This window comes from Siniperca chuatsi, linkage group LG6 (genome assembly GCF_020085105.1).
Source record: "Siniperca chuatsi isolate FFG_IHB_CAS linkage group LG6, ASM2008510v1, whole genome shotgun sequence".
Classification (NCBI taxonomy): Eukaryota; Metazoa; Chordata; class Actinopteri; order Centrarchiformes; family Sinipercidae; genus Siniperca; species Siniperca chuatsi.
The window spans coordinates 5,432,758-5,459,450 of record NC_058047.1 but is presented as its reverse complement, the minus strand read 5'-3'; the positions used below and the strand labels follow the sequence as shown (position 1 = coordinate 5,459,450).

Sequence of the window (26,693 nt, the reverse complement as noted above, 5' to 3'; positions counted from 1 at the left end):
AGCTGATATTTTTCATGATTAAGTCACATAAGATCCATCCATCCATTTTCTAGCTGCTTGCCCAGATCAGATTCATGGTGGGAAAAGGGCAAGCAGAGCAGCCCAGATAACTTTTCCAACTTGCTCAAGTTCCTCATAGAAGATCCCCAGCTGGTCTGGGAGCAGCTGGGAGAGTCGCTCCAGCACTTGTGTGTATATATATAATGTATGTTCCCCACCAATCAAGTTTTCTCATTAAACTGAAAATATTAAATGAACTTCTGACTCGTGTATACATTAAACATAGTTGTATGGTGTAAATAAATATCAGTTCATGGGTTTTTCTCTTTGATTTTTATTAGAAAGCCACCATTTTTTGTGACCGAAATCAGTGGGTATCATGTGAAAAGAATCATTTTTAGCGTTACAATAATTGTCAAGTTTTGATGATTTATCTTTTGCACAGAAATACATCTGCAGAAAAGTTGTTTCAGTGGAAAAAAGGACAAAGTAGAGAAGAAGAAAAAGCGGGCCAATCATTAACAGACTATACTGAAAGGGGGCGTGGCTTGATGTGATGCAGGCTGCAGGCGGACATTATTGAATGTAGCACTAGAGCACCAGCATCTCAGACCAAACAAATGGCTCTATGGAGCACCAGACTCCATTGAGAAACAGTAATTTTACCTGCAGCTCATCGTAAAACACACTTCATTCAAACTGGACAGAAACAAAATAAAACTCACCAAAACCGTCTTTGTTAGTCTTTCCACTGTTCCAATAATCCCAGACTCTGGTGTGGTCTAAATAAACCCTTTGTTCACCAAAATATTCTGGCTCTATGCCTCAGCAATGGCTGCTGTGGACAAATACGCCCTCAAAGTGTCTGACAGCATTATGGAAAGGATCGCTACAGAGCTAAACCTTTTTGTTAAACAGTAAGATCCTTTTTGTTTAATCAGAACCAGTCGTTTTAGTGCTCTGCTTGCAACCAGACTCCATTGAAAAAAACAATAATTTGACTTTGCAGACTATCGTTCAACACACTTCATTCAAACTCTACAGAAACAAAATAAAACTCACCAAAACCATCTTTGTTAGTCTTTCCACTGTTCCAACAATCACCAACTCTGGTTTGGATGAAATAAATCCTTAATTCACCGAGTTAGATGAGAAAAGAAACAGCTCTCCTCACAGATGAACAGTTTCACAGGAGAAAAGGTTTCAGTCGTAGTCATCTGGACAGTTTTCTGAATCAAGACGTTTCGGCTCCCATCAGCTCCCAAATGAGAATGACTTCCGGATGGGAGCCGAAACGTCTTGATTCTGAAAACAGTGTCCAGATGACTACGACTGAAACCTTTTCTACAATAGAACACTCCTGGACGAATGAGGGACTACACCATCTTAGTTTCACAGGAGGGTTTCACATGCACTAAAATACATGCACAGCAGCACAGAGAGGCTGCAATAACAACACAGGCAGAGGGGGTGTGACATCATCCTCTGCTAAGGACGCCACTATATCTTTATATAGCAAATGGTTATTTGCTGCTATGTTAATGTTCAGAATCTCATTTATAGAACCTTTACTTCTGCAGACCAACTTTCTGGTTCAATATTGACCTTCTAGACTTACAATAGAGACATTTTTACAGTGTAATGGACACTTTTATGGGACATATATGTTAACCATTATTATAACTTCCAACTTAGAAGTTTATATAATTGGATTAAACTGGACTTACTTAAAACCTTCCTAGTTGTTTGTGTTTGTTCTGCAAACTGCATCAAGAAGCTTATACATAAACATTAAGCTAGTAAAGAAAATGCTGCATGCTGTTTGAGAGTTATGCAAAACCCTGCCAACCCTTTGGAATTTCAATATACATAATATATAATATCCAGTATGTGTACGGTATTCATGGCACATAACTTCACACACAATAGCAAACAGAAACAGGACAAAAGCATATAAATAGAACAGTTGAACAGGTTTATTTCCCAGGGGTTTGCATAGTAAACAATGTGGAGGAAGAGTACAACTGTGGGTTTACAATGTACACTCCCCTCTGTAAAAGTCTTTGCCCAAAACACTGCTGATGAGTGTATACATGGTTAGACATACACACGCTATTTGAACTGAGGTATAGACAAACATATCAGGGTAGAACTAATACTTCATATAAGATAAATTAAATAAACGTACAGCTTGCCATTTTGAGACACTTTCTCAGACACTTGACATAATATGGGTATATATAATGTGTATTGCAGTTTACTAATTACCTGTTAGCATCCATTGCTGAAATTAATGGATGCCATCTGACACCAGCTACTCTCATGAGAAGCAATAGGTACAGCCAATAGCCACTTCACTGCTTTCAAATGATTAATGCTTTAGTTGTTGAAAAAACACTTCATGAGGCTTTATTTATAAGCAGTAGCAACAGTATACCCAAAACTTGATACGGGTCTGCTGAAACCTTCTATAGGGAGTCTAATATGCATTAAATATGTAGAAATTAACCATTCTGTTGACTGGCATAAACCTACTGGCCATTCACAATGCCTAAATCCAGTGCAAAACATTTCTCTAGCCAGTAAACTAAGCAGGGATGGGTTTGAGATGAAACACACAAACACAAGGAATACAAGAAACTGAAAAACTGAGATTCTGAAAATCAAAAGATCCCCTATGAGAAAACCTAAAACATAACTGTAAAAATGCTTTAAAAACACACACCACACAAATGAAAGCAACAGAAGGAAAAAGAAAACCAGAGGCAAAGGACAAGAATGGACATTGAGAAGAAGGTTCAACGTCAAAAGACTAAAGAGCATTTCAAATAAAACCTTGAGATTCTATGATATAAAATGTTTAGTAAAGTCTATAAAAACATGACAAGAAACACTTCAAGCAAAGACATATCTAGCACTGCTCCCAATGTCATCATTCATATAAATTAAGAAATCTATAATCTAATTATTCCCATATGGACCAGTGACCTCAGAATTGCATATTTTTTCCTCCCAAAATTAACTCTAAAACTTGTACACACATGCACACACACACACACACACACACACACACACACACACACACACACACACACACACACACACACAGGTCAGTATCAGCTAGCAATAGAGACGACAGGTGAGGGGAAAATAAAATGGGTAAAGAGAGAAAGTCTGACTGGTCCAAACGAACACAGATGTTACTCAAAACCCCCCAAAACATAACATTTTACAAAAAAAAAAAAACCCTGCTTCATAAAAACATGTTACATTTGAACACTAATTAATGTGAACTGCTCTAAGGAGCAACTGTCTGTCTACCTGCCTTCATCTTACTCAGCTGTCAACACACTTCACACACATTCACACGACATGAATACACACATTTACCATTGTAGAAGTCTTCCAACCTGCATTAACTCATATTAGTACATGAATGAGGAACCCTAACAGGAATAAGAGTATTTCCAATGTAACAAGGAAAAGTTCATGGCTGCAAAGAGAGGTTAATTTTCCAAATCTCTTAGGATCAGTGCAGTAATAGTGCAGCAAAAATGGCATAAATGTGGTGACTTCTATAATGGTTACACCTGTAATGGTTAGTTTAGTTCCTGATGCTGAAAGCTTTGGTTTTCTTGATGTTGAGGAGGGGAGGTTTAATCTTTGGCTTGTTGTTTTCCCAGCCTGAGGAGGGGAACCGACGGCTGTAGATGTCTGGGTACTGTTTCTGAAACTAAAGCAAAGACAGTAAAACTCACAATTGAGTGATTGACTTCCCGCATCCACATAGCCATGAGGGTCCACATAATATAAATTTCCTAATAATATAAATTACCTTAAACTACTTGAGGTCAGAAAAAATAAAATTTTGAGAAGGTGTCAATTTATTCTTTATGTCATAGTTGAAACTTATGATTGCGAAATTTGAAGACCACTGAAAATACTGCTGCAAAATGGTACAAATGACAATTCAACAATAAGTTACAAACATGAATGTCAACAAAACATTACAAAGATTTGATATTTCAGCCATTTAAAGGTTACTTTCAGACAATACATGTGCTACCTACACTGGTTAAAATAGGACCTGAAATAAGTGGAGCTGCACTCAGACAGCAGAGAATGGAGCAGAAGGACTTAATATGGTAATGGTGTAAAACTGCATATTATACAGTATGCTGAACTGGATCCCAGTCTGACTTGACAGGTAGACAAACTGGTGAAAATACTAATGTCTGACTGAGCATTAGAGGAGTGTTTTGTTACCTGCTTCAGTTTCTTGCGTCTGTCCTTCTCACTTAATTTTTGGTCTGTCAGCAGGATCTCCAGCAACTCCTCCATGGCCTTTTGGGAAGATGCCAGTTTTTGCTGTTCAAACTCAGTGGCGCTAATCTGATGACAAAATGCGTAGATGGGTACTGGAACGCAAACTGGATTGCTGCCATCAACATTAGAAACACCATCGATTGGGACCTGGGGTTGGGAGAGAGAGACATATAAATACAGCAGTCAACGGTCAGCAGTGTAGACAGTAAGGAGTGTGAAAGATTGAGAACATGCAGCAAAGCAGTAGCAGTAGTAGAAATACTACCTCAACTAACTGCAAGCAAGTAGATTACAGTGTTGATTAGTGTTGTAGGGAAATTTAAACTCTTAAGTCACAGTCACTGCTTTCATTTACGGCAGCGCGGGTGTGTCAGGGTTTGAATACGTTAATTTAATTTGTGAAGGGGGCATGTTCAAACTGAAACAGGGTTTGAAGTTTAAAGAGTAACAAACCCCAAAGTTTTGGCTGAAGAGCCTCTACCCTTGAAATTAAAAAGTGAAGAAGTGAAAAAAGTATCAACATGGGCAGTGCTGGGAGGGGGCGCAATTGGATAGACCTACAACCAATCAGAGCAGCGAAACGCGTGGCGTGACGTTACGTAGCGCTGAGCGACGGGCGGTGCTTGGGCCGTTTTCAAGCAGGAAAAAAATAATGGCGGCCTGGTCAACAAACTCTCTCAAATTACAGCTAAACAGTACACTAAAATGTGTTTCTGAAAACACCTGAGGCAAGAAACAGGCAATGTAGCAACAGAATCTTGATTTGATCAGCACTGCCTAGTTTGATCTGAGTTTCGTGAGCCTGGTGCGTTGCGCTGGAGGGACCTGCAGACTGGACACAGGCCCAGACCTACAACCAATCAGAGCAGTGAAACATGTGACATGTGACTTTTCAAATAGGAGGGGGCAGGGGGCTGGTTGGTGACGAAAGCTGCCACCATATATGTCACCTGCCAGAAAAACTGAATTGCAATAGCCTGTTTCAACCTGTAGAGGGCAGTCGCTATGCATATTTATAACACAATATATAGAATTCAAATACTTTGCACTAAAATGTGAAGATTTGGACCTGAATCCATGAACAACACTACTACTTTGGTTTTCAGCTGAAAAAAGTGGTTTGGGGGTTTAGTTACTCTTTAAGGACTGGTTATTGTCTACTTTGTAATCATTAGATAATTCCACAGTAAAGGAAGATAAACATCTTAGGGTTTACATTGGGTCTGGGCCCTGCTTTAACATCACATTTCCATAATTTATACTGGGTATATGAACGAGTTCACATCTATACTGTATATTTACCTGTTTTTTTCTACTGTATATGTATATCAAACTATTTAGCTGAGGTGACTTTCTAGAAATATACTCTATATTGTTTTACATTGCCTACTACTGCATGAGTTACTTGTGTATGTGGTTTCTATTTGTCCATATGCACCCAGGATGCATGTACTATAACTGTTTAAGGGTGTACCTGTACTGTGTGCAGGTAACGTATATGGTCTTTTATAGCACTGAGTAGGTACTCTGGGACTGAGAGGATGCTTTGTTGATGGTCCATTAGAAATGACACCAGTCTGGTAGCTAACAGCTCATCCAAATCACACTCCTCAGCGCTGCCCAGGACACAGCCTGAAAACGTGTGAACCATCTGGAACGAGAAGCACAAAAAACAGACAGAGAGACAGGTAAATAAAGATAGACAGTCAAAACAGCCACTATGACAAACAAATGAATAAATGTAAAGAAAAACACATACTGTGATTGAAAAAAATCAACTGAGCACAATAAGATAATATGTTACTGATCCCCAGGAAGGAAATTAGTGTTACTGGGGAAAATTATGTAGGTTGTTTGCCAGTTCTCAAGAAAAGATCATATCAGTTTTGTGCATCACCAGTGTTCGGGTGCCGATGGCAGGGTGGAGGCGGGGCATGTCCACGTTCTGGCTGATGCGTGACATCATCCTCATGAGGAGCTGCAACTTCCTGCGGGATGCGGGGGGGAGGAGGAGGGTGCAGAGCTGCAGGGCCTCAATGGCTACACGCTCACACTGGGGATGGAGAAGGCCTACACACACACACACACACACACACACACAGGTGAATTCTGTTGTACAATCAGTGCAGAAACAAACAGCAGAATCACGCTTCACGGCCACATTCATCCATCACTGCTACATCACATTCACTAGTTAAGACAAATGAATGGATTGATGGATGGATGGATGACAAGATTAATCAACTACAGCTACGGTGCAAGATGAGTAAGGTAAGATTTATCAACATAACATTTTATGCATTGTAATTAAAAAGTGTGCATCCCAATTCATAGCCCTGATCCAGGACAGTATAATGTGCATCACGGCCCTGCATGGATCCTGGAACCTCTGGACATTTCAGTCCCAGATCCACTCATAAAATGTGTTATGGGAATACTATTACTGTAGTATTTGCATGATAGATTCTCTACTCGTGGGTAAATCTGACACAGAAAAATATTGAGCGTATTTTTGTAGGTCCAGTTTGGAAATTCTTTCACTTAATTTAAAGAAAACTTGGCAAAACAGCAACATACACTGCAAAAATCAAAAGCAGCAGAGAGGAAATAACAAAACCTGCCTAAAGCAAGACACATATAACGTGCTGCATATCTTAATCTATCAAAACTAAAATTTAACAAATTGCACACGAGCTCTGTGTTCCTTGAACCAGTACTTTCTTTCATTCGTTCTGTCAGTGTGTTCACTAAAACCTTGGAAATGTTAAATAACACAGACCACCATTTCACAAAAATGAAATCATCATCTCGACTTCACCCTTTGAGTTTTACAGGAATTGTATTTCTAAGTTAAAACCTTGCAAACCAGTAAAGGTTAGATGTTAGATGGCGTTAGTTTGATTAGACATCAATAGACAAGCAGACAGACAGACAGGTAGAGGGTCTTACTGTGCTCAGGTTTGGGTTGGGGGGGCTGCAAGTTGCTGGTGGGCACACAGACAGGCGGTTTGAACAGTGAAACAGGTCGAGACGGCTTTGACACATCCAGAGAGCTGAGGCAGCGCCGCACAACAGCAGGTGCAGGGAGCGTCCAAAGATTAGAGGTACTTGAGGCGGGTCTGGGCCCACTAGGTCCTGTAGTAGCATGAGACTCTTGTACTTTGGCCGTAGCAGATGAAGAGAAGGAGGAGAAAGGATGATAGGAGGAAGAGGAGGGATGATAGGAGGACAACAAGGGAGGACGTGAAGCTGAGGAGGAGTGATGCTGGTCTGCAGTAGTGTTCACGTTAAGGCAGCTGGTTGCTCGGCCCTGCCACTTGGTCTCCATGACATCTTCCTCCCCGGTTTCTATGACAATGTCCAGACAGCTTCCTATGCTGCGTGGCCGCAAGGGGCGCAACCTCTGTGTGACTGACAGTTCTGCGACAGAAACTACAGGCAGTCTATTTCTGGTTATACCTCCTGGGGCATTTTCACAAGTAATGGGGGTGGCTTTGGATACAGATGTAAAGTCTTTTTGACTGTGGGGTGTTGTGGTGGCAGGGCTGTCATCCTGGCTTCTGTTGCTGTAGGCGCAGGATGCCAGGCTGTCACTGGACAGGAATAGCTGTTGCCGGGTGAGAGGGGCAGAGGTATCTAGGACAGTTTCTAGTGAGCAACTCCTGGTTTGAGGCCTCATAGAACCAACTGTACCCAAGCTCATGCAGCTGCCTCCTAACTGACCATCACCTGCACTGGCAATGCCTCCTTTCAGCGCTGCCAGCCGTGACTGAAGCTTCCCACCAAGCACCTCTGTCATTGGCGACTCCGTCTCATCACATGTCCCCTGTCTGAGCAGCGACAAGAGGAGACACTCTGTGGAGCGGAAAGATGTCTTGGCTGGAGGGGGGGCTGAGGGGAGGTCAGGCTTCTTGCGTTTCCCATGTTGGTGTGTCGTGGGTGCTGCAACGTACCCACAAAACACTGAGAGCGGAAGCAGAGAAAGAGAGAGCCAAGCGGGGCAGGCAGAGTGTCAGTGCAAGCAGAGAGTGAAGGGGAGGGAGAGGGTTTAGTTACTTCAAACCTTTACTGTACATACAGAACCATCAGCTGGTCAGAGACAACACATAACAGGCATACACACAGAGTACAGCTGCTCATATTGCTGTTAGGACTCCACAAACAAAAGTGGCAACCAAATCCTCTGTTAGCAGTCAAATGCTCTGTTAGAGGTCAAAACACGCATGTGAACATGACTGAGCAACAAGATCCTGCAGACAATCCTGTCAGTTTGAGCATCATTTCCCTGTAACACAACAGCATCCACTGCAAAAAAGGCACTTCCATTTAACTGCTGTTTCATGGTCAGGAGTGACAGTTAAGAGCTTAATGAAATTAGTCCACGATACCTACCTAGGACGTTGATAAATAGTTCATACAGTTCATATGTGAGTAAAGGCTGTGCAAGGCTGTAGAAGTAATCAGACACTGTTTTGAAGACATCTCTCTCAAAGCCGGGATAGGACGGCTGTGCGCTGTCGTACTTCGGCCCTAGAAATAAACAGCAGGTTACTGCAGCTATCATGGGAGTGAAGGATATTTGAAAGCTTAGATTTCTAAAATTACATTCATAATCTCAACACAAACCGATGTATGAGTTTAAATTTTCTAACTAAACAGTCCCAAGTGTTTATTTTACTGAATATTGGATATGATCTAATTATATTGAAAACTGATGAGATTCCAGTGAATATGCAGTACGTAATATAAATGCAATTACAGAATTACATGTCAAGCTGTAGGTGTTGGAAAAGTATGCAACCGACCAAATTCAATTAAGTAATTAATCCCCCCCCCCCCAATTGCTCGACTCTTAGCAATGTTCATGCAGGACGGAGGCGTCTAAGTAGCTTGTTGCTACTCACAGTTGGCCAGGCTCTTCATGGCAGACAAAACCCAGTGTGGAAGGTCATCTAGAGAGATGATTAACAGGTCAGACTGGTTGCCAGTTACAGTATATTGTAGTGTTTGTGGATTGTATTACCTAAAAAAAAAAAGGTCTAATAATTGTAAGTCATGTGGTTGATGCCTATATTTTACTAAAGTTCTGTTAAAGTGAGCAGTGTACATGGTACAGATAATCTAAGTATCGAGTGGAGCTGAATAGAGAAGACAAAATGTTGTGCTTGTTTGCGATGTAAAAGTTTTTAGTTGATATATAAACCTACTGGTCTTGTCGTCCAGTGTGACCACTCCATGCTTGTTGACTTTGGTCATGTTATGAATGATGTTATGTGGGTTTACATAACGTTGGTCTAAAACTTCATCAAGAGATGCAACACCCAGAATCCTCTGCAGGCTGAAACACAACACACAACCTTTAGTTAAACAAAATAATCTTCCTCACTATCTGCTTTCTGACTTCAAACTTGGCTTAGGTCTCATGTATCAGATTCCTCTTACTTATTCTACAGGTTATTTGAATAAAAAGAAACTGGTGCTTTGTGACACTTGTAATTTCAATGTAGTAATAATATAATAAGCCATGCTGCAGATGTCTATAACACAAAAAGGTGAAGGGTTTTTTCAGTTCAACGTGTGCGTTTATACTGGGTCACGGTGATGTCTTTCCAGATCTCCTGTTCATCCGCCACTGTCAACTCTCTCCTCTGCACCTGCTGCTCTCCTATTGGCTGATTCTCTCCCCCTGCTTGGAGGGCAGGATCTACATTTTCCTGGAAGGCAAATTTAGACAGAGCATGAACCACCATCACACAATGGATTTTTTCTTTAACATTTAGCCTGTACTTCAAACCTGCGACTGTAAACTGGCATTTTGTCTTGAAAGCGACTGATTGGTATTGATATTAGTATACATCTAATTTTTAAGATTAAAAATTGTACATAACAAGGATACAATAATCTATGTCCAGTCTAGCTCACCTGTGTCTCCTTCTCATGCTTCTTGATACTCCTAAACCTGAAGAAACCTTCCTTGTCCCTGAATGAAGGCCTTTTCTTAATGGAGCCAGGGGCTGAGGCTGGATCTGAACGGGGAATGGGCTTCAGGGGAGAAGTGGAAGGGAATCTGGGGAAAAAGAGAGGACATGGACTGCATAATTTTGTGTGGGGGACAATCGACAACAATTTTTACAGATTTTTCTGTCTTTTTAAATAACTAAAAAGCAAGTTTCTCCAAAACTCTGCCTACCTGTACAGCATGTTGTTGTCCTCCAGATCCTCCGTTCCCCAGCGACTCTTCACATCTTCGATCACATGGTTCTTCAGAAACTTCTTCAGGAGCTGCACTGTTTGCTGTCTGGTGACATCAGGGCCAAAATTGCTGTTGCTACGGAGCAGCTGATGCAGCCAATCCACAGCGGCAGAGGCGGTGAAGCAGGAGGCGTAGTGCCGCAAGTTTTGGCGGTGTTTTCTGAGGGGCATACCAGCCCGAAACAAACGGGTCACCTCATTCCACTGAAAGAGGACACAAAGAGAGTTTAGTAGACTAACTTGTCCATGTACAGCAGAACTACAGCATTGACCTGAAGGACCACTGGAGAAAGAGAGATGAAATGGTGCAGTTTGGTTAGAGGTTTGCAAACCTTTTTGGCATGGAAACAAGATAATGATGTCTTTGTCTGCACTGCACTGTTTTATGACAAAGTTCTCCACAACCAAGACAAACAATACAGAGAACAAAGCAGTGCTGAAATTATTAGTTAATACATTATTGCTGGTCCTAAAGGGTCAAAACTTCAGCTGTAGTATAAAGAACACATTTATTGTGAGACCAACAGTTTTGACTTGTGGCCTTCTTCAGGGTCATCCAGGAGCCACAGGTCAAAGATCGCTGGACGTAAGTGTAAAGTTTGTCTTTGTACAAAAAGTATTGCTGACCTGCTGGAAGTTTGACCATTTAAGACTATTTCCCACCTCCATGCAACTTGGAAGTACGTGAAGTTGAATATCTTTGAATTGTGAACCTTTAGTCCGAAAAAAAAAACAAACAAGCAATTTCTAGACATCAACTTGTTTTCAAACTGGGAAATTGTGAAAGACTGGTGAAAAAGACTGATGAATTGACAATGAAAAATTATTTTTAGTTGCAGTCCTAGAACAAAGACATATCTGACCCATATTTCCATCCCTTCCTCGGTTCAAATTCTGACTTACTTACTTACTGTTCAGTGTCTCTGTCTGACTTGGTTATGGGTGAAGCTGTGTCAATACTTCTAGTATCGTTTTTTTAAAGCTTTCTACAAAAAATAGGGCAACTGAAATTCATTGGCATGGCGCTGGATAAGAATTTGATAGGTTAGTTTTTAATAAATTAAGTAATTTGTATATGCAAAAATAGCAACAAAAAAAATTATCACCTTCCACCTTCTCAATTGTGAATATTTTCTGGTTTTCTTAATCTTCCATGGTAGTAATTAAACTGACATTTTATAGACCAAAAGATTAATCGATTAGAGGAAAGAATACTTGGTTATTCCTATTCACGATAATGAAAATAATCGTTAGGTGCAGCCATAGTTTCTAAAACATTTTGACTCTCGAGGAGAAGCCACGTCTTGGACAAATGAACAACTTTGGTAGCTAAGTTAGTAGGAAGAACTCATGAAAGACGACATTAAATCAACGATAAACACTTGTGTTATTGAACCAACCAACGGTTATTTTAGGTCCTGAATTCCATTCGATATCGCTACTTTAGTCAACCCCGCGAGAAAGTGTAACGTTTATTTGAAAACGGTTATAGCGCTTCCGTTGACGATAATTTCTCGCCTGAATTAAGCTAGCTGTTAGCCAACTCTAGCAAGCTAATGACCTTTATCAAACAGTTAACTTACCAGTTTTGTGGCTCGGTACGGTCCAGGGGTGATAATATGAGTACTCATATTTATCAGAAAAAGATTTCACTTCATCCGATATGAAAAGAGGTAAAATATATCCATTACTCAGGGAAGGGTTTGTGGATGTTTTGCTACCAGCTTGTGAATGGCAGCATACATTGATGATTCTCAGCTCTGCCTGGCTGGCTGCTCTCCGTCTGTTCAAAATTACGAGCCGTGTTCTTCTGCCACGGGATTGGTCGGCGCGCGGGTCACGTGGTCATCCCGTCAGCCTCGAACAGAAGAGGGTGGAAAAATCAAAACAATTTGTGCGACACTGAAAGATAGCAGAATTAATCTAAAAATAAATCGTATTTACGGTGTGAAGATACGAGTGTTTTACTGTTTAGACCACCGTTCTGTTCTCAGCCTGCGCACACACGAAAAAACGCCGTTTGCTGTGCTCAAATTTGCGTAGAGAAACAGCCAAGGAGCTGCAGTGTTAGCAATGCAAGTATGCATTGTATTCACTGACTCACACTTACATGAAATTTTACATTTGCATGTCTTAAAAGCCTTTTGTGGGGATAATAATCAGTTAAAAGTAGAAAGACAGTGTGGTGGGGGTTCAGACAAAAAGACAGTGGAGGTTGGAGAGATTTCCAAAGGGATAGATACTGGGAGGGTGGGGTTAAGTCAAGCAACTGCTATAGACATGCTAATGTCTGCAAACAGGACATTAAAACTCAGTACAGCTTTCTGCTTCAAAGATCCCCTCACATGTTGTAAGACATATATAAATGCTCTGCTTGGATTAAGAAACTTGTGTCTGATATGGTTTTTCCACAAAAAAAGTTACCTAAAAATTGTTAAAATTACATCTACTCCTTCTTCCTCATTAAAAACAAACTAGAATCTATGAATATGCAAGATGTCTTCGGCTTCACTCAGAACCTATTCTCAGTGTATGTGCACTGGAGGTTTCCACATCACACTTTTGTAAATTACATATTGGACCAGGATTGGCTTCAAAACAAGTTGTGTCAGCGCGTTCGTTTATTTGCAAAAGAAAAGTCTGGAGAGAAGCTATTCTTTAATTTGGCATTTATTAAAGCATTGGAGGATCAAAAGCATCTTGTACAAGATCTATTCAGAAAACCACAGTCAGCAAGCTGTTAATCTGTAGCCATCATCCTAAAAAAGAATGCTATTCTTAACATTACACAGAGTTTTAAATGAGAATGTACAACTATCTGACAGGTTTCTACAGAGGTGGGGAGGAGCTGTGGTTTAGACTTAGCTCTCCTTTCGGTGGTGCACAGGCTGGTCCCAGCCTCTTGGCACACGATTCCACCCTTGTGTGGAGACAGCACCCTAGTGGAGGAATCCTACACTTTCTCTGTTTGTAAGTTGCTAAAGTCTCTGCTTCATTCCCCAAAACTGATACTTCTCCTCTCAATGGTCATTACAATGCATACTGTCCTCAGTACATGATGTTCTTTCTGATATCACTGTTTCTTTGTATAAATGGAAGCCTGTTTGCAACAGCTAATCAACTTTTCCCTGCAGCAAGTCTGCAGGACAACACTTTGAATTGTTAAGCCTCATGCCCTGTGTGTGTGTGTGTGTGTGTGTGTGTGTGTGTGTGTACAAAAGTTTCAACATGGTATTAATATAATAGGCAAGCAACCTTCATTTAAATTTTTCATTCTCACAGTTGTGAAAACATTGTCGTCTTAAACTCAGGTTTACGGTGAGTGCAAAGAAAGTTTCCCCCTTCAGCAGATGAATGTGAAAACAGGCTTCTAGTATCAAACTCTGCACATGCATCATTCTGCACAGCGACGGTCAAACGTCCAAGGGAAGTTACAATAAGAAAAACTAATTTTGGGGGAGGGGGACTTAAAATCTGGGGGTGGCTGAACCATTTGAGAGTTTGAGTTACACTCACTTGAGTAGCTGAGGTAGTTTATTACTCATCAAAACTCAGTGAAAAGCAGAGTAGCCACAACAGGAATTACACAGACACAAGATGAGGAGTATATGTGTAGTTATGGAGAGACACATTAATAACATGCAAGTTGCGAGGCCTTTTAAAGTCTAATGGCAGACATAATGCAAATGGATTCAGAAGAGAAAACAAGTGGATCAAGTGATATGATGAGTGATAATGTGTCAGAATTCAATACTGTTTGGGTTAATAAAGCTGTTATCACAAACATTACCACTCTCTGAACTGTGGGGAATGTGTAGAAATACAGTGGGACAAAATATATAATGTCAAAATGTAGTGCTAAGTATTGCTTTAGGTCTGTATCATGTCAGCAGCTGATAGAAAGAAAACGTGTTATTTAACGTGTGTTATTCTGAGGTAACCTGCACAGGTATGCAATTTACAGTAAGTTATGACGTATTTGACTTAAATACATTATGTCATTTGAATTGAGGCAGCATCATACTACATGTTGGCAGTTTGAGTGACGATAAAATTGTTTTTCTGTATTTTTGTGCTATTTTAATCCCATATGCATGTGAGTCAGGTGATGGATGTTGGTGACAATATAAGATTGATGTGGAAAACTTCTATGTATACAATTTCAATCATTTAAAAAGTGCTAAAACCGCTTCTCTTCTGGAAGACATTGTGAAGCACATGTTGATGATGTTTTGTCATATCTTTATTAGTTAGTATTTTAATTCATATTTTGTTATAATGTCCCTGATTTATGTCATAATTCTGGAGCTGTACATTGTAAATTTTGGACCAATACGCTGTACAAGCTTTTACTGAATGCCTGAGCAAGGCTGCCCCCAGCTGGTCATCATGGGTACCTCCTGTTTAGAAATCTCTAGCCACTCCTTGCATGTTAAAATATTTTGGGAGTGCAAAACTGAGTCCTGTGTACAAAGTTTTAATCTCATTGTATCTTTTATAGTGTGGATTTTATTTACTGTAATGTCCTTTTGCTTTTGAAAAGTGCTCTATAAATAAAAGTTATTATTATTATTGATTAATGTTTAAAATTTCTCCATAGCCCATTCAACTAAACTTGCTACACATGCTATAAGCAATGTGATCTCCACCCCCCTTAGTATAACAGACAGGGGGCAAACAAAGTGACAAAACTACCTGTCAGGATCAAGCACTTGTCAAGTACACAACACATAAAAACTGGACCCAGTGGCGGAAAACTTCACTTTAGTACTATACACTTAAGTACAATTTTGAGGTACTTGCACTTTTATTGAGTCTTTCCATTTGATGCTACGGCATACTTCTAATCCACTACATTTCAGATAAAAATATTGTACTTTTTACATTTATTGGGCAACAGATACTCGGCAGACTACGATTTTACAAATATCATCATGTAAAATAATACATTAATACTGTAATACTGGCATTTAAGTAAAGTAACATTTTCAGTGGTGGAAGAAGTACTCAGGTCTTTTACTTAAGTATAACTAGCTATACCACAGTGTGGAAATACTCCGTTACAAGTAAAAGTCCTGCATTAAAAGCTTAAATAAAAGTACTAAAGTATTAGCATCAAAATATACTTAAAGTACCAAAAGTAAAAGTGCTCACTATGCAGAATGGTCCATTTCAGAAGAAAGTATGTTATTGGATTGTAATTATTGACATGTTAATGTGTGCATCACTTTAATGTTGCAGCTGGTAAAGGTGGATCATTTTAATTAATTTATATGCTGCTGGGTAGCTTGTGAATTTTCCCCTGGGGATCAATTAAGTCTGATCTTCATCTATAATAATAAAACATCATTTATTTGTTTATTATATTTTGTATTTTTAATCTGAATCTGTAACGTAACTAGTAACTGAAGTTGTCAGATAAATATAGTGGAGTAAAAAGCACAATATTTCCCTTTGACATGTAGCAGAGCATAAAATGTATAGTATAGTAGTATAGTATAAAATAGCAGAAAATGGAAATAATCAACTTTTGAAAGCAGCTAACTTACTTGCAAAGTGTGTTTGGGTTTGCAAGTCATCAAGCCTCGAAAGTACATTTTTAAACTGTAATTATATCTGCTGGTCAAGACTTAGTTCTCCTTTCAGTAGAAATGGCTGTGTCTCCTCAAAAGGCTGCCGTGACCCGGATTCGAACCGGGGTTGCTGCGGCCACAACGCAGAGTACTAACCACTATACGATCACGGCGAGCTGTCTTTCCAATAGGGGCCTCCGCTTCTGTACGGAGATACTTGACTCCTCTGACAGTGAACAAGTTTTGTTTTGTGCAGTGTCGTAATTGAAAAAGCATTTAATATTCACAAAAGTCAGGCACACAAAGAAGACAGGGTTATATTATTCGTGTCAGACACTTTCGGTTCAACCCGATTGAGCAGTAACCTACAATATCTCTCAATAGTAAAATGTTGGACCACAATGTGGTTTAGAGGAGCGATGTAAACCCCTCATGCGTTCTAATCTACGGACATTTTGAATAGTTCAATCTTAGTCCTGGTGCTTAGCATTACTTTCGGTTTAGGTGGAATTTGGTCAAAATAAGTGAGAGGATAAATTAGTTATTTGGTTTTATTGGTGTCGAAAAATAAGATTAGAGTGACACAGCTTCGTTTTTTTTTGTCTCTCAGACTATGGGCGTGGCTTCCGGCAGTTTAAAAATGCAGTCGGTAACGGATTGGTAGATAGCCTTGTATATGTATGTATTCGATCTATTCTCTTTACCCATTGGACAAGGCGTAGCTATCCCTCGCTTATCATTGGCTGATAAAACAACACGACCGAATTTCAAATTAGAACGTCTTCAGTATGTTGCCGAAGGAAGCGTGTTTTAACGTTTGCGTGTATCGGGGCCGAACTAGTAAGCAGTCAACATTAGTTTCAGCGCAAATTCATTGCTAGACGTTTAACTAACTACGTAACATGTAGCTTTCTGTTAAGCTACTGCTATTTGTTTTTTTTAATTTAAAATGTCAGAAACGGTAACTTCAACACGGAGAGGATTTTTAGACTTCAGTCCAGTAAAGAGAGACGACGCCAACAAGGAGAATGATGTTCCGATTTTGAGTTTGATTCAATTTTCAAAGGCTCCCTTTGTGACATTTGGAGCAGTAAAGTTGGGATCCTCCAAGTCGGCTGTTCTCCGTATTGAGAACCCCACAGAGGATGCAGAAGCGGAGGTTACTGTTGAGAGGATCCCCTCAAGTAAAGGTTTTTCTGTGGACCAGAACACTTTCACGATCCAGGTATGTTCATAGCTAGCTAGCAGCTTTTCTCTACATGAAGGGACACAATTCACGTGCTTCATGGAAAGGTCATGTCCCACAGAGCCTGGGAGCCTCAGGAGCTTTGTTATGCCAAATTCAGACATTAACCAAGTTAACATATTATCTCTCTGCTGTCTGCTGTATTTTTTCCCCTAGTTGAATAAACACATCGATGAATATACTCTTAATGATCTTTGCTTTGTCCTCCTTGCATAAGACTGCAGTTGGTCCACATCTTTCCTTGTGTTTTTGTGTTTGCAGCCTGAGGGCTCATTCACTTTGACAGTAACCTGGACTCCAACAGAAGAAGGTGGAATCAGAGAGCTCATCATCTTCAATGCCAATGGGGTCCTCAAGCACCAGGCTGTTCTGCTGGGGAGAGCAGAAGCACCAAAAAAGAAAAAGGTAAATATCCTCAGCTCAACACAGAGGCCTTTACAGCTATGATGCAATGATTAGTCGATTCATCAGTTGACAGAAAATGTATCTGCAACTAGTTTGATAATAGATTTATCGTTGAAGTCATTTTTTAAGTTAAAATGTATCAATGATCTTGTTAAAGCTTCTCAAATGTGAAAATGTGCTGCTTTTTCTTGTCTTAACATCATAGTAAATTGAATATCTTTTTAGATTTTTGACTATTTGTTTGCAAAACAAGATCTTTTATGACATTACCTTGAGTTCTAGGAAATTGTGATGGGTATTTCTTAACAGTTATTTACACAAACGATTAATCGCAAATATAGTCGGCAGATTACTAGATTTTGAAAAAGCCCTAAACTTAGTTAAACCTGGCACAAGCTGTAGAAAAAGTTTGATTACACAGTTCTTATTCAAACATAATCAGGAAACTACAATACTGTCATTTTGACATGGCATATCCCTTGTATATTTTTCTTTTGTGTTTCAGAAAAGCTTATGGGACACAATTAAAAACAAAAGAGAGGGTGAAAAAGTAGCTGCACCCAGGAGAAAGAAAACAGAACAATCGCTCAAGATGGCAGCCAATAAAACCTTCCAAGTGTCCCGAAAGCCACAGTACAAACGGGAAAAGCCACGCAGCCCACTTGCTTCTCTCAATGAGGGCAAAGCTGTCAGAGAGAGGTCCCTCTCCAAGCACAGTCCCATTGACGATTACCCTCCGATATCAGAGGAGCAGAAGGCCTTGAATTCCACCCAGAGGCAACGGTCTCTCGGCTTGTCGGACCAGGAGAATATCCATCATGTTCAGGGGAACTCTCCTCTTGTCCTACTCATCCCAGCCGGAAAGCTGATGGCCTCTGACAACATGTCTGCAAGCCCAGATGCCTTGGCGGCCAGTGCGGAAAACAAAGATCTTACCAAAATGCTTAACAGGACGCTGTCGCCTATCGGGACACCAGAGAGGTTTAAGAAGCTCATGCCTCATATTCAGTCAGATAGCCCACTTTCTGCTACTGTAAAGTCTGTGGCTGGTTCTGATGATGCTGACAGTGTGTTAACCGGAACCCCAGTTCTATCTTTGAAAGATGCACTGGCCCTCATTGACTCTGATCTGAGCCACATTAACGCCAGCCCTCGAGACACTAGTTCGAGCTGTGGCTTTTCAGATTCACTGGAATCTAAGAGTGGGAATCATGGCTGTGGACCCGACAGAAATGTCCTCAATACCCTACCTGATAGCCCACAGGTGGCAGAGTCCAGTGAGTCGAGACTTACTTTCTTCGTCAGCAAAAAGGTTGTTGTAAATGAGGTTGTTGTTGTTTCAGAGGCTGATGAGGCTACAGATCGGGTCAAAAGGTCTGTTTTTACCTCTGCCACAGTGACTAAGAGCAAAGCACCAGTGGAGTCAAACAGTTCGAGTGGAAGGAAAATAAAGAAGTCAAGGCGAAGACTCTTAGAGAAAACACTTGAGCTGTCTGACGGCAGCAGTCAGTGCGAGTCTGGACCAGGCACCCCAAGCCTTCCTGTTATAGACCCAGACACAGGAACCAATGGATGGCAAAGCTCTGAGACTGCCAGCTCCCTGTTTGATGACAGACATCAAGCCCAGGAGTTGACCTCCTCCAGCCTGACTCCACGGCTCGACGGCTCGCCTGTACCCATTACCTTCCCTGTCGCCTCCCCTCCATCTATGGCTCCTGCTCGCTTCTCTTTCTCAGTCACTTCCCCACCGCCTACAGTCGCTGCTCCCATCGCTTTCACTGTCTCCTCTCCGTCGCCCTTTCGTTCATCTTCTCCTCTTCACCTCAACCTCACATCAAATGTGTATGACTTGTCTCCAACTGCACCTTCGTCCGTTCAGGAAGACTCATTTCCCATTCACATGGCAGTGAAGAGCAAGAAGAGGAAGAGTGAGGAGTATTTGAAAAGTGACGGGAAGATTGAGAATGCTGGGAAAACGGAGCGTGTCAAAAGGAGCAGGGTGGTAGCTGCAAAAACTGAGCACTCAAGATCAGTCCAGGAGAGGAGAAGTGCATCACAGAGGCAACCGCCGAGAACAGCAGGTGAGCAAATGTGAAGTATGTATATGTTGGATGTTAGGATGTGTGATAATACATTGTGTTGCATATTAAACGATTATTAAATCTGCACTCTCAGGTGCATCAAAGCTTCAAGATGTATACTCAGTTGCCAGTTTATTAGGTACACCTAGCTAAAACTAATGCAGTCAAATACAACAGTCCTGCATTAAATCCTACCTTCATGATGGTTATAATGTTCACTTCTTTAAACTGCGATAGAGGCACAGATTCAATTTTCTGATCATTTTGGAGGATGTAGTTTGTGGCACTTTTGCGTTGTATTGCTTTATACTGACTGACTGTGTTTCTATTATTATGTCCACCCCATTCATATCAATGAGGGAAGGCTAAATAACAAACACCTCTCTGTATAATGCAATACAGTTCAACAGCGCCACAAACTACAGCCTCCAAAATCATCATAAAGAAACTGAACATTATAACAGTCATGAAGGTAGGGTTAATTGCAGGACTGTTGTATTAGACTGCATTAGTTTTAGCTAGGTGCCCCTAACAAACTGGCAACTGAGTGTATAAAACATGAATGGTGCACATATCAGTGCATCATTCAAGTTTCAGGTGACCTGATATGCAGTCAATACCAGAAGTTAAGAAAATGTCATACCTTTTTGGTTTTGCTTTACGTAAAAAAGCATTGGCATTAAGTCGGTGTGCTTTTGTTTAAGTTCATTAAAAGGTGATCTTAAGAGATCATCGTATTCTCTATTATTCTGCAGATTTTCGCTTCAGCATCACAACACAAAGGTCTTGAGTTTGGAGCATTTTATAAGTTAAGGCCATGGAAAAATGGGATATTCACAGTTGTTTGTTTTTTAACCTGGAGCCCACTTCTGGAGCAAACTTCACTTTAGTACTATACACTTAAGTACAATTTTGAGGTACTTGCATTTTTATTGAGTCTTTCCATTTGATGCTACGGCATACTTCTAATCCACTACATTTCAGATAAAAATATTGTACTTTTTACATTTATTGGGTAACAGATACTCGATAGACTACGATTTTACAAATATCATCATGTAAAATAATACATTAATACTGTAATACTGGCATTTAAGTAAAGTAACATTTTCAGTGGTGGAAGAAGTACTCAGGTCTTTTACTTAAGTAAAAGTAGCTATACCACAGTGTGGAAATACTCAGTTACAAGTAAAAGTCCTGCATTAAAAGCTTAAATAAAAGTACAAAAGTATTAGCATCAAAATATACTTAAAGTACCAAAAGTAAAAGTGCTCACTATGCAGAATGGTCCGTTTCAGAAGAAAGTATATTATTGGATTCTAATTATTGATGTGTTAATGTGTGCATCACTTTAATGTTGCAGCTGGTAAAGGTGGATCATTTTAATTAATTTATATGCTGCTGGGTAGCTTGTGAATTTTCCCCTGGGGATCAATTAAGTCTGATCTTCATCTATAATAATAAAACATAATTTATTTGTTTATTATATTTTGTATTTTTAATCTGAATCTGTAACGTAACTAGTAACTGAAGATGTCAGATAAATATAGTGGAGTAAAAAGTACTATTAATGTTTCCCTTTGACATGTAGCAGAGCATAAGTATAAAATAGCAGAAAATGGAAATACTTAACTTTTGAAAGCAGCTCACTTACTTGCAATGTCATTTTGCAGTATGTGTTGGGGTTTGCAAGTCATCAAACCTCGAAAGTACATTTTTAAACTGTAATTATATCTGCTGGTCAAGACTTATTTCTCCTTTCAGTAGAAATGTCTGTGTCTCCTCAAAAGGCTGCCGTGACCCGGATTCGAACCGGGGTTGCTGCGGCCACAACGCAGAGTACTAACCACTATACGATCACGGCGAGCTGTCTTTCCGATAGGGGCCTCCGCTTCTGTACGGAGATACTTGACTCCTCTGACAGTGAACAAGTTTTGTTTTGTGCAATGTCGTAATTGGAAAAAGCGGGAAGGCATCTAGGCGTGTGTCAAGTTCAGATTAGTTGCAATAGTAATACCTTTTGACGGTACATACCTGCAAATACCTCTAGTTTTCTTACTCTACATATCCTCACTGATGGTTGCAGGAAGTGACACCCTGGAGTCAGATATTTAGATCAGCCTCTGCAGATGGATGTTAATGGGAATTGTACATTCACGCATGGAAGTCAATGAAAATTCTTGAATATCTATGTCCAAAAATGTATTGGAACTTCTGTGTTAAGCATCTGCCTTGTTTCTGGACTCTCTTTATTTACTATAAGACTTTTTTTTCCCCCTCCAGGCTCGGTGCGCTCAATGACTACATCATCTCTAAAGACTGCACGGTCTGTGGTTCCTGCCCAGGCAAAGCAATCGAGCTCCAAACTCACGTCACGAGGTATAAAATTATGTATAATTGCCTTCTGAAGGGGAATACCTCTCGAATGAGAGTTAATTGCTGTTCTTGTAGAGTAAGTCTGTCGGTGAGTGAGGGCTAAAATGTATAAGCAGCTGCGCATATCATATTTTGTCCAATTTGCCAACTTAATTTGTGGCGAAATTTGTTTTTTCTTTCTGCTGTTGTTCACAGGTGCCCAGTCTCTGAAGTCATCTGGTGCTCCGTCTGTGAAGACGGCAAAAGTTATTGCTGTAGCGCAGTCAAAGCTGACCTTCATTAAGCCAGCGCAAACAGGTATTTGATGGAACATTGTAAAATTAGCTTTTTGTGGTGTGTGCGAAAAGGTATTTTAGCTTTTGTATATCTTACAACATTATTTTGATTTCTGCATCTACTCTTTTCTTCCAGCCATTCCGAGACACCCGACGCCGTTTGCTGCCAAGAACATGTTCTATGATGAGAGGTGGATCGAGAAGCAGGAGACGGGATTCACGTGGTGGATCAACTACGTCCTCACCCCAGATGACTTTAAGGTCAACACTGAAGTCACTAAAGGTAACATCCATTCAGACATTTAGCAGTATTTCAATACTCAAACATAATGAGTGTAGTGTTTGGTTTCAAGAAATATATAAATCAGCACGCTCTTAGAGTAGCTTCCAGATTATTTGTGGGCTCACTCTGAACACTTTACAACTTAAACACAGTAATTATTGCCGTGGAATCTTTATTTGACTGAGTATCTTAACTCTAGGTGTTTGTGGAAGGAACTTTATAAGTCTTACACTTTGCCTTTTTCATTTGTTTCCTGTGTAGTGAGCGCTGTGTCCATTGCCATGGGCAGCGATGACAAGTTCAGTGTGCCTAAAGCTCCCACCAAAGAGGAGATGTCTTTCAGTACCTACACGGCCCGACGGAAGCTAAACCGCCTCCGCCGTTCTGCCTGCCAGCTGTTCACATCTGAGGCCATGGTCAAAGCTATTCAGAAGCTTGAACTGGAGGTGGAGGCCAAGAGGCTGCTCATCCGAAAAGACCGCCATCTTTGGAAGGACATAGGTAAATGAACATTATATAATGAAACCTGCCGATGTAGGGTTATCAAATGCTCTGAAGTTCCTATCAGACCCCAGGTAAGCCTGAAAGCATCATTATTTTCTTGTTTTTCGTTGTCTTTCAGGTGAACGCCGAAAAGTCCTCAACTGGCTTCTTTCATACAATCCGCTGTGGTTACGGATTGGACTTGAGGTATTCTGATATAAGCGTTTTTAACATTTGTCTTTCTATTTTGTTAGTGTCTTCCCTATCCTTGCTATGCTTGCTAAACACAATGTTTCTCATTCTCAGACAATCTATGGGGAGTTGATCTCACTGGAGAGCAACAGTGATGCCGTGGGTCTGGCTATGTTCATCCTCCAGCGGCTGCTCTGGAACCCAGACATCGCTGCTGCGTTCAGACACGCAAAAGTGCCTCACCTTTACAAAGACGGTAATTTAAGAGCATTGGCTATTGTGTTGTCTGACCTGGAGACTGTGGCATGTTACTGTCAGAGCTGCAAACATTTCAATAATAATTTGAGGTGTAGACTTTCCTTGGGAACTACTTGTAGTATATTTGAATCCAAAGTAACTAAGGGATATTGAGTGGGTTATCAGCTCAGGTTGTATTTCCCCTTTCCCACACAAGCGGAAACAAAAAGCTCTTTTGCCATATCATAAGCAGACAGAAATACAAACCCTTATGATGCAAATTGAAAATTAACTACTTGGGTATGAGTTTTTAATTAAATGACTTGACTTCTTGCCATTATTTCACTGACATAAACAAAACTTTTTAATTTCCTGCTGACAGCACAACAACTGACATTCTCTGCAGATATCTCCTAAATTAGAGCATGTACTTTATTAGTTGGTGGATCAGTGTGCATGATGCTAAAAATCATCTGTAATAAAAGTCACCAACTAAATAATAACCATAATACAGTGTGTGCAATGGGTTGCACTTGTATACATAATTCCCATTAAATGCTGCAAGTTGAAGAATTCCCTGAAATTTAAAGCTGCAAGTTTACAATTATTTTCATTATCGATTAATCTGCCGATTATTTGGTCGTTTGTCGATTTTTCATTTAGTCTATAAAATATCAGAAAAACATGAAAAATGTCCATCACAATTTCCCAGAGTCTGAGGTGACATCTTCAGATATCTTGTTTTGTCAGATCTACAGTAACTTACATTTATATAAAACAGCAAATCCTCACATTTGAGAAGCTGGGACCAAAGAATGTTTGGAGAATTTGCCTAAAAAATAGTTGCCAATTTATTGTTTTTCAGTCGACTGATTGATTTAAGCAACTAATCATTGCAGTTCTACTGGAATTTAAAGGTCACTGTTACGTCATTGGAGAAAATATCCCAAATTCCCAAGCTTAATTTTTGTTCCTGAAATTCTTGAATATGAATATACTAATATAAAGTTTCTGCCCTCCCAAAAATCCACCTTTTGCTATAATGGTCAAGTAATTCCAGGTTTTCTGTTAGTTTGGAATTCTTTGAATCCCACTGAGCACACACTTTAAAGGATAGTTATTGTGGTCATTTATTAGAAAATTGAAATTTGAGTACCTCTTCATTTAAGACCTGTTATGATGAAAATTAGGGAATTAATTTAAAACTGTTAGATTTACCTCTAGTATAACAAAACAAATGTGTTAACATCTCTTTACCTTTTCTTGGTTAGGCCACGAGGAGGCGCTCTCTCGCTTCACTCTGAAGAAGCTGCTCCTGCTGGTGTGTTTCCTGGACAAAGCCAAAGAGTCCCGCCTGATCGAGCACAACCCCTGTCTGTTCTGTTTGGACGCAGAGTTCAAGGTAGGCCAAGGCCTTCCCATGTCACCAACAAACATTAAATACATGGAAAACCATTCAGTCGTTGTCTCATTAAAGGCCGAAGGTACAGCCATATCAAAAAAGTCAAATCATAAATTTGTTAAGTGACAATATAAAAACTTTGCATTGTTCTTTCACATCATTTTAGTATTTGTACCTTGTCTCAGATCCACTTTTAACACCTGATTCTGTTTATACCAAAATTAAGTGGAAAATTAAGCTTAAGTTTTAGTATATAATGATTAAGACATAAAAGCTTTCAAAGCCACATAAATGAAGAAATTGGGTTCAGAAAAATGAAGCCACCCATTGCTCGATCAGGGCTTAACTGTGTGTGATGAACGTCTGTTTCTGTGTGATGCTGTCAGCTTCAGTCGTCAGTTCTGTCAGCAGAACAGTCAATCTGATTATTGAGTCTGGCAGAGCAAAATTATATGAGCGTCATACAGTGTTAACTTGTCTAAATGACTGTGCAGTGCTTATTTGACTACCTTGACCTGCCTCATAAATCATTTGGGAGCTGAGACCAACACTCATGGTGCTTTCACACCTTATTCTTAATTCTAATAAGAGATCAATTATGTCATTCTTAGAATTTTGATGTACCAAATCTTACTTTGAGTGACTTTATATGTATTGGCTCAGATTTATTTAGGAATTTATTTTGGGCCCAGGGCTGTGGGCTTCAAATGAGAAAACATAATAAATGTGTACAGAGTCTATCTACCCTTGTATCTGAGAAGGGGTGTGTGTGTGTGTGTGTGTGTGTGTGTGTGTGTTTTTTTAAATACAATCCTCTTGTTTTCTGAATTTTAATCCCTCTTTCAACGTTATGATGATAACTTTCACATTGTTTATTACTGTTTCCTCTCATTCGATCTTTTTGGGTTGCATTAACCTCTGCCATGCTGTATGCTTTTTTTTATTTTATTACTTTTTTTTTCTTTTTCTAGTCAAGTAAAGACCTGCTCCTAGCCTTCTCCAGGGACTTCCTGAGCGGAGAGGGGATCCTCCCCCGGCACCTCGGCCTCCTCGGCTTACCGGTCTCCCACGTTCAGATGCCCCTGGACGAGTTCAACTTCGCGGTGAAGAATTTGGCAGTTGACTTGAAATGTGGCATTCGTCTAGTGTGAGTGAGACGTTGTGAATTTTAATGTGATGCTCTGATCCTTGTTGGGATATTCGCTTTTCTCAGAGGTCGGGCTCAGCTACACAGCAGTTCCCCCTCAGCTGGGAGAGATTTAGTGTTCAGCAGAGTCGGGATTTCCTCCCTTGGATTCTCACTGAAGGATGCTCTCTCTAACTACCCTGCTGATGTAACAGTATTGCTCTCTGATAATAGTTCAATCTCGTGTGTATGTGTCTGTTGTTTATTTTGTCTATAAGTTATTTTTTTTGCGTATTTCCTCCCTGTAATGCACAGAAATACAGGTTGAAAAATGTAATAGTAAAGACCCAGCAGATACTTGTGGAGTAAATCTCTTCTCCAGTGATTAGACTAGTATTCTTTGACTTATTTTAGACTAGACTTCTTCTTCATGGGT

The 26,693-nt window shown here is 40.1% G+C and overlaps 2 protein-coding genes and 2 non-coding genes across 4 annotated transcripts in view; 1 reads left to right on the top strand and 3 right to left on the bottom strand.

Annotated features, from left to right (window-relative positions):
* Positions 1-1,954: 1,954 nt before the first annotated feature.
* Positions 1,955-12,603, bottom strand: depdc1a (DEP domain containing 1a). The gene is made up of 12 exons (XM_044200137.1): positions 12,162-12,603; positions 10,517-10,782; positions 10,249-10,393; positions 9,916-10,040; positions 9,534-9,664; positions 9,231-9,278; positions 8,719-8,856; positions 7,276-8,289; positions 6,224-6,396; positions 5,801-5,977; positions 4,267-4,473; positions 1,955-3,733 (listed from the first exon to the last, which is right to left on the bottom strand). Exons 1-12 carry the CDS (start codon positions 12,207-12,209, stop codon positions 3,605-3,607), a joined length of 2,601 nt encoding a protein of 866 aa, XP_044056072.1. The 5' UTR covers positions 12,210-12,603; the 3' UTR covers positions 1,955-3,604.
* A 3,649-nt stretch (positions 12,604-16,252) lies between these two features.
* Positions 16,253-16,324, bottom strand: trnah-gug. Its single transcript has one exon. It is a non-coding gene; the product is annotated as a tRNA-His (tRNA).
* A 555-nt stretch (positions 16,325-16,879) lies between these two features.
* Positions 16,880-26,693, top strand: part of aspm (assembly factor for spindle microtubules) — a 28,707-nt gene continuing 18,893 nt past the window's right edge. The window contains 11 exon segments of the mRNA XM_044200249.1: positions 16,880-17,376; positions 17,659-17,802; positions 18,308-19,883; positions 22,167-22,262; positions 22,455-22,556; positions 22,671-22,817; positions 23,079-23,318; positions 23,440-23,507; positions 23,607-23,748; positions 25,001-25,131; positions 26,103-26,278. Coding sequence (XP_044056184.1) covers positions 17,101-17,376; positions 17,659-17,802; positions 18,308-19,883; positions 22,167-22,262; positions 22,455-22,556; positions 22,671-22,817; positions 23,079-23,318; positions 23,440-23,507; positions 23,607-23,748; positions 25,001-25,131; positions 26,103-26,278 — 3,098 coding nt within the window. The 5' untranslated portion in view covers positions 16,880-17,100.
* trnah-gug lies at positions 21,676-21,747 on the bottom strand. Its single transcript has one exon. It is a non-coding gene; the product is annotated as a tRNA-His (tRNA).

Excerpts from the sequence above, each read along its gene's own strand:
- depdc1a (XM_044200137.1), bottom strand. The coding sequence starts at position 12,209 with ATGAGTACTCATATTATCACCCCTGGACCGTACCGAGCCACAAAACTG. Across the intron at positions 8,857-9,230 it reads CATGAAGAGCCTGGCCAACT|GGCCGAAGTACGACAGCGCA; the intron begins GTGAGTAGCAAC and ends GTTTATTTCTAG. Across the intron at positions 6,397-7,275 it reads CCAACCCAAACCTGAGCACA|GCCTTCTCCATCCCCAGTGT; the intron begins GTAAGACCCTCT and ends GTGTGTGTGTAG.